This window comes from Austrofundulus limnaeus, unplaced genomic scaffold, assembly GCF_001266775.1.
Source record: "Austrofundulus limnaeus strain Quisiro unplaced genomic scaffold, Austrofundulus_limnaeus-1.0 Scaffold91, whole genome shotgun sequence".
NCBI lineage: Eukaryota > Metazoa > Chordata > Actinopteri > Cyprinodontiformes > Rivulidae > Austrofundulus > Austrofundulus limnaeus.
This window is the reverse complement of record NW_013952493.1, coordinates 164,891-172,692: the sequence shown is the minus strand read 5'-3', so window position 1 is coordinate 172,692 and position 7,802 is coordinate 164,891. Positions and strand designations below refer to the sequence as shown.

At 40.1% G+C, this 7,802-nt stretch overlaps 2 protein-coding genes across 3 annotated transcripts in view; both read left to right on the top strand.

Moving 5' to 3' along the window:
• Nucleotides 1-4,561, top strand: part of map6b (microtubule-associated protein 6b) — a 7,869-nt gene extending 3,308 nt beyond the window's left edge. Inside the window, exons 2-4 of one of the 2 annotated variants that reach the window (XM_014012392.1) lie at nt 323-524; nt 1,141-1,187; nt 4,067-4,151. In XM_014012392.1, the coding sequence (XP_013867846.1) occupies nt 323-524; nt 1,141-1,155 (217 nt within the window). In that variant the 3' untranslated portion in view covers nt 1,156-1,187; nt 4,067-4,151. Of the gene's footprint in view, nt 1-322; nt 525-1,140; nt 1,188-4,066 lie in introns of both variants that reach the window. The other variant, XM_014012391.1, reaches the window with a different exon arrangement.
• A 2,775-nt stretch (nt 4,562-7,336) lies between these two features.
• Nucleotides 7,337-7,802, top strand: part of zgc:112083 — an 8,924-nt gene continuing 8,458 nt past the window's right edge. The window contains exon 1 of the mRNA XM_014012389.1: nt 7,337-7,404. Coding sequence (XP_013867843.1) covers nt 7,361-7,404 — 44 coding nt within the window. The 5' untranslated portion in view covers nt 7,337-7,360. The remainder of the gene's footprint in view (nt 7,405-7,802) is intronic.

The window sequence follows — 7,802 nt, the reverse complement described above, 5'->3', positions numbered from 1 at the left end:
ACTCAGACCAGTAATATTTGGGGTCACAAGTTTTTGCCATGGATATTTTGTGGGTCAGAAGATAAAAAGTCTGCTCTATGTGTTGTAGGTAGGTAGCTGTTTGTATGATCTTAGGAAAAAAACAAATGTAGTTCATTTTATGCAGATAATGTGGTTCTGCTGGTATCTTTGAGCCACGACCTTGATTGTGCACTTTGGCAGCGTGCAACTGATTGAAGCGGCTGATATGAGCTCCTCTAAGTCTGAGTCCATGAACRCTTTTCACTTTTTTTAACACTTAATACAAAAGTCCCGCCTATCTTCTATCCTCTGTTTTCCTCAGGACTGAATTTAAGGCCTATAAGGATGTGAAACCAGTGAAGCCCATCAAGGCTCCATCTCAGTATAAGCCTCCGGGGGAGGAGACCAGCCTGGAGACCAGCTACAGTGCCACCTTCAAGGGGGAGCAGGTCAAAGGTCAGGCCAAGGACAACAAGCTGCAGGAGCGCCGGAGGATACGCAGCCTCTACAGCGAGCCCGCCAAGGTGAGGAGGAASAAAATCCATGGMTTTATGTTTTAAAAACAGTTTTTATCATTTRAAAGGTGGACCTCYGTGGTAAGATCATAAACCGTATCTTACCTGTTGTAGATAGCRCTATAGCTAATGGCTAGCCAAGGATCGTTGCTATAATAAGTTGTAGAACAACTTGAGCCTCAAAAATTTCATATGGGCCATGAAAACACTATTATATTTACACCACTTTTATGGTTATTCCAGCAGAAATGTTAAACAGGAATTCTCTCAGGCTAGCAAACTAGTTGCTACACTATCAGCATTTTTTAAACACCAAGAGAATTTGATGTAAAAAACTGTAATCTGAACTAAGCTCATCAATCAATTTGTAATCATTGACTGAAATAAAGAAGGATGAAGCGACTTTGTTAATTTCCACTGTTTTAAATTAAATCTGAAATATTTGTTTTGTTTTTTTGTCATATTTTGCTTATATTATAGGCCTCTGTTTACCTACAGTACTGTGCTGTATACACTGGTACTAACCACTTTTTCTTATATAAACCTGTAAGATTTCATAGAAAAGTGATTKAAAACATTGAACATGTGTGTGTGTGTGTGGACACTCCCTCTCTCGTTCCTGTAGGACGTCTCAGACTGAGGGCAGCTCTGCGCTCCACCTGCCGTGGTCAGGTGTGTGTGAGCTCTGTTTCTTCTTAGAAAGGCATGGAGACCAAACGAATGCCAACACTGTCCGCGCACAGTTTGCTCCATTTATCACCCGGCTGCCAGACGCAAGCCCTCCCAGAGTTACCGCGTTCCTCCACGCGTTCCTCCACGCGTTCCGCCACGTGTTCACCGCGTGCCCACGACAACTCCACCCGCACCAGACACCAACCTTCCAACGCCAGTCTCTGATAAATGACCGGTCCTAGAGACGAACAATTACACGATCGCTCGCTTCATGGCGGCAGGCGATGAAAGAGCTGTGCATGCAGTAGCTGACCATCAAAACAACAGAGAAAGTGATAAAAGATGGATTTTGTTCTCTGATTTTTTCAGATTTGTGCAAAAATTTTCTACTTATTGTGACACAAACATCCACACAATCCACATCGATAAACCAATTAAATGGTTAATGATTCAATTAAATATTACAAAAACACAAAATGAAAACATCGATCCATATCGTTATCGTACCATAAGTCTGAAGTGGATTAATATCATACGCACATCTAACAAAAATGATTTACTGAATGACTGTGTTAGATTGATGGATATCGCTGGGCAATAAATCACTAACAATATATATCACAATAGACACATTAATAGAAAATAAGTCAGATTGAATGTTGATAATTTGACTGAACTCTGATCCAGAGCTGCACATCATTCTGGGAGATGTAGGCAGAGGAAAGGCTTAAAGTGTCTGTGACGTCAAATTTTTGTAATATATATGAATGCATTTATAGAAAGAGAACATTGAAAAATACTGCAAAAGAAATTTCATGTTACTCAGATGAACAGTTGTTGAGATATTTGCCTGTGAAGTAACAGGAAGTGATGTCAAAGGGGAATGTCTGCTTGTGACCAGAGCGTTGCTACAACAGCCAACAACCCAGACTGTAGAGAAGCATCTGATGTTTTTTAAGATTATTTTGAGTTTCTATCAGAGAGATGAAGAAGAGTCAGAGTTCAAAATACAGTATATTGTTTTAATAAAGAAAGACYAGAGAGTTTTCTTTCTTAAAGAGTTCCCCCTTGATGTCACTTCCTGTTTCACTTTGGCTGAGCCAAGTTCAAAAGAAATTATGCCAGTTATGGGACAAAATGGGTTAAATCATGTGTATTATTCCAACTTTCTTAAATATAAAGATGTTTTCTTTGACTTATTGCATTTGAAGAATATGCATGTCACAGGCATTTTAAGCCTCTCACGGCCCAGCTAAGTAAGGTTGATGACATCAACTAGCTCACCCACTCTTAGCTAGCAACAACCTGTTGAAAAATTTGCAGCAGCAGTTTCACCACCGTGCCTCATAACTGCTTTAATAAAACAGCTCGAGAGGGAATTGTGGATAAAAGAGGAAAAGTCATGTCACCAGTTTGGCAGCCATTTTTCTCCTGGTCCTTATTTCAGATAGGTAAAACAAAAAAAATCTATCAGTAAATATTGATATCGTCTGATATGAAACACATACTGTGATGCATTTTTCAGCCACTTCACCCAGCCTTATATCGTGTCATATTGATCGCAGACTTGTGAAWTGAAACCGTCTCATGACATTGCGATATCGTTGTATCGTCAAATGATCGATTTAATAACGTTTTGTGATAAAGCTGCTGATTTACACCTCTAAATACAATCAGGAARTTTTAATCTATTCTTCACGCAACATTAATTAATATGTGATCCATATATGTAAACGCTATAATACTGAGTAATGCAGTAATCAGGAATAGATCCCACCACAAACAGCCTTTCATGTCATTCTTTACATTTTTCTTAGATTTATTTGTCCGTTTGCAGCCTCATAGGTTTGTTCATAGAACAGGTGCTCCTCCATCAACCTGCTGTTACTGGAGGAGCTGAGAGAGACGCTCGGGGTCTCACCAAAACGCACCCTTCATCTCTGCAGCCTCACAGTTTGAACCAACATCCTGCTTGTTMGAGCGCTATGTAATGATGGCTGAACTTTATTTTGTTTGACATTCCTTAGAAGCACAAAACTAACATCATACTAATATATAGTATGTTCTTGTACTAATATATATAGTATGCTTTGTTGTTTTTATTTAGAATGGGCATTTTAAAAAAATTAACAAATCCTCGTTCGAAAAAATAGCCACAAATACATCATTTTGTGCTTTTTTTTAATATATTTTTCCCATGACACTAACCACAAATACTGTCTGCAAATATCACCTGCACCATAAAGTACCATTTGTCTGTTAAAATGCAGGGTTTAAAAGTATGTACTGCATGATAATATAGGATTTGGACTCGATAACAAATGGGACTCGTGCTGAGTGAATGAGTTGCAATGAGTCCAGGCTGCAAAATAAGAGAAAATATGGACTTTTGCTGTTATTTCCCTTTTTAACTATACGGCTGGCTGTTAGGGGATACAGTAAATGGTCAAATTTTAGTAAGTTTTTTTGAGATGGAGAAACATAATTTAATGGTGGAAAATTTTCTCATTATGACTCATTTTTCCAGCACAGGTCACACATTGTTATTTATACTGTATTACCAAAAGATCTGATTTGTTCTTTTAATATGAATCAAACCCACCCAGACACTTTGCCAGTAACAATATTTAAGTGCACTTTATCATGTTTGGTGCATTTAATTTATTCTTCTGTGTTTAAGCTTTTAAAAAAATGTATCTCGCATCAAAGGTGTATCTTTTCCTAGACATAACCAAGTATTGTTTGTGGTCAAACCTAAACATGAGACTTGCTGTAATTGTATCGTTGTCTCAGGAGGAAAACCAGCACCAACACATCAGACACCATCCTCCTCCTCATCAGTTTAATCTCAGCTTTTTCAACCTCCTCCTATTTCTCAGGTGGACAAGCCGGCGTCTCGCACCAAACCCAAAAAGCCACCGACGACAACGACAACAACGGGGAAGACGGTGAAAAAAGCTAAAGAGAAGCAGATTCCTAGTTCCCAGCCAGCCAAGAAGAAACCGCCCGCGGCCTCGTCAGACACCAAACCGGAGGGAGTTGTGACGAAGAAGAGCAAAGAGATCAGCAACAGACTGGCTGAAGCCAAACAGTAGAGGAGGAGGATTTATGTGCTCCACATTAGACGACGTGATGAATTAGGTGGATCTCTTCCCTTTGGTTTGTCTCTTCCTCTGTTGTCTTGTCTCACTCCGTTCACCTTTGAACGATCACTGATGTTGAGTCTTTAGAAAAATGCAAAACCTTTTCACCGGAAACTATCGGTGCCCGAAAGTGAATGTATGAAAGTTCTTGATACTTTTTCTCTTTTTTTGTGTGTTTTGCTGCACAGAACTGCTTTTATATGTTTCTAAACACATGATTTGCACATTGTATGCATTTTGTTTGGTGTCAGAATTCATAAGGAGCCATCAGGTTTGGGTAAAAGTCTTGAGCCTCTCTTGGTAACTTTATGTTTCACCCTAAAGCGATAGTTCAGATCTTTCATCTTTAACATCTGTAGAAAAGTTAAGAAAAATTTATATCCTACCTGTTGTACACAGCTCTTAGAACAACTTCAAGCAGGAGAAACTGAGATTAATTGATTCTATTTAATCAATTCCAAGTTTTAGTATCATTCAGATCAATATTATTTATTCGAATGCTAATGAATACTTTACTGACAGACCCAGTACTCTCTGGAGGGATTATAGCTCTTCTCAAGCCTGAGGAATCATTGACATCCCCCAGGAGGAGCTGAAGAGTGTGTGGGGGGTGCTCTGCCATGAGGAAGTTCAGCTTACATCCCAGAGGCGTTTCTGGTCCCAAAGAGATTTTCTGGTCCCCACCTGTCGTTTTGCTCCTCAGCATGGCTTCCTAAAAACGCTGCAGGATTTCTCAAACATGCATGAATGAGTCAAAGCAAGGCTTTGGGCATGTTTTTTATGAGAGTATAACATTATAACATGATATAAAACTCAAAAAAGTTCATTTTACATGATATTGCTCCTTTAAATAATGTAGTTTTTACATAGAAGAAAGGGGAAAAAATATTCTCTCAAAAAATGGTTCAGGAAAAAGAACTGAATAAACAGATCAAGACCATGTTTTTAAAATCTGTCACCTCCGTCTAACGATTATCTGCAGTTGGGTTGCAGAGGCAACAGGTCCAGGAGAGAAACCAGACCTCCTTCTCTCCAGCGACACTTTCCAGCTCATCCTGGGGGACCCCGAGATTTAATCCCACCAGCTCGTCCTGGGTCTTCCTGGGGCCTCCTAACAGTGGGACGTGCTCGGAACACCTCCAAAGCAAAGCGTCCTGATCAGATGAACCACCTCGGCTGACTCCTTTCGATGAGGAGGAGCAGCGGCTCTACTCCTCAGAACGCAGCTCTAGCTCCTCATCTCATCGCTAAAGGCCGAGGCCCGGCCAGCCTGCGAAGGAGAATCTCATTTCGTCCGCTTGTATCTGGGAAACCTTTTGCCTTGGCTTCAGAATATAAAGAAAATTAAGAGGTGGCTTAAGACTTCTGCACAGCACTGATGCACGAGAATGAAAAGGGCTTCTTTTTAATCTTTGAGTGAAAACCAACTGAGGTCAGCATGAAGATGTTAAAAAATCACGCTCGTTTCTCTGATCAGTTTAATGGGTTTAGTCATTTCCAGTGCCTCCGCTGATCGGTCCTGGTTTTCATTTCTTTGTTCCGGATGACATCTGCTTTAATCTGATTGGTTGCTAAGAAACCCAGTGGACTGTAATGCGATTTTGCCCCAGCTTGCATGCGAGACGCCGTTTTTATTTTTTTATTTAGATCTTTGGTTGAGTAGCAACGTTTGAGCGCACTGTGCGCCACAGCCACATTTTAGCTTGTAAATCGCCACGTTTGAAGATGAAAATTGCGACGGGGTGTGTGGAGATGGACCTTCACATGTGTAATGCATGAGTAGAAATAGTTTCTGGTCACACCAAATAAGTAAAATCATAGTCTGGTGACTGTTAATGCTGTATAATAAACATGCCACCAGTTTGATTCCCAAAGTTTTTTTTTCTTTATTGCAGTTTTTTAAAAGACACTGTGTTTTGTGGAATTGTGTGATAAAGGGGGGAAAAAAGTATTTATGCCCACCTATGCTTAAAAAAATATCTACGTTCCCCACCAAACAGGCTGATCTCTCCAAGGAATGGTCTGGGATTTAAAGTTTAAACTTTTTAAAAAGCTGCTGTCTGAAATCAAGTGTGCTCGCTGAGCTGAAATGTTGACCCGTCTGTCCTTTTCAGGTTATCCCTCCATCTCCTCGCTGCAGTGTGTGTGAAAGAGAAAGAYGTGATGAGAAATGTGATTCTGGGTCTCTGTGTGCCTCTGAGAGCTCGGGGTTTTATTTTTGCGTCTGACCTCTTCAGCCTGCTGCCTATTCGCTTCAGATCTAACCCAAAACACCGAAAGTGCTGCTCTGCACTCCTAACATCTTGGTGCTATATCACTGGTTGTGTGTGTGTGTGTGTCAGTGTGTGCGTGGCCTCAGATCAGAGTGATGACGTGACAATGTCAGCCTGCCTCAGACGTGTTGTGATCTTGTGCTTGTACTCTCAGCTTGCTCTGAATGAACTGATTAAAAATGGTGCAACAGACTCCTGCTTGTTGTATCTTTTATTTTTTACAGCCATGTTTTTTTTTAAATGTGACTCATGCTGGCAAAATGAGTTCAAATGAGCCGAGGCTGCTGTGCAAAAAACATGAAAATATAGAGATTTTGGGTATAAATTAGTTCATAAACATATTGTATAGTTCTATTCCATGTAAAATAGCATCTTCCCTATATTTTTGTATATTTTTTTGGTCAACCATAGTACAGAAAGCACCAATCAATGTTAAATTTGGAAAGAATCAGTAGATGAGTCTAACCTACACTGTGCCAGCCAACAGTTTTACAATGGACCCCATATTTGAGGAGGGGGCTCCATCTGAAAAGTGGGTGTCTGGACATAAAACACAAAAATGCTTATAACTCAGAAAATTCAGTTTCTTTTTTTGTTTTTTAGCACTGATGAAAAGTGGATGTCTCTGGACCAACAAAATTGCATATAACCCAAAAACTATTCAACATAGGAGCCTCAGATTTATTTTTTATTTTTTTTAATTAATGTATTTATTTGTTTTTTGTTTAGCTCTGATGAAGGGCCATCCATTGGGTCCATGAGCCCCACCACCACCCCTGGACCGCCACTCAATCTGTTCCGGTCAGTTCTGAGTTCTGGTGCATTGATGCTGTGCATACATGCGAGGGTCATACATGCTACCGCTATGTGGTATCTAGTTTTTAAATTTTTATTCATTTTTTAAAAGATATTTGGTCAGCTGTAGCACAGAAATGGCTGCACTGATCAATGTGAAATTTGGATTTAGATATGTCCAAACTGCACTGCGCCAGCCAACGGTTTTACGATAGACCCCATATTTGAGGAGGGGGCTCCATCTGAAAAGTGGGTGTCTGGACTACCAAAATTGCTTATAATCCAAAAACTATTAAACAAAGGAGCTTGAGAATTTTTTGTTGTTTAGCTCTGATAAAGTGCTATCTATCAGGCCCACAAGTGACCCCCCCCACCCCCACTCACTCACACACACACACATACAC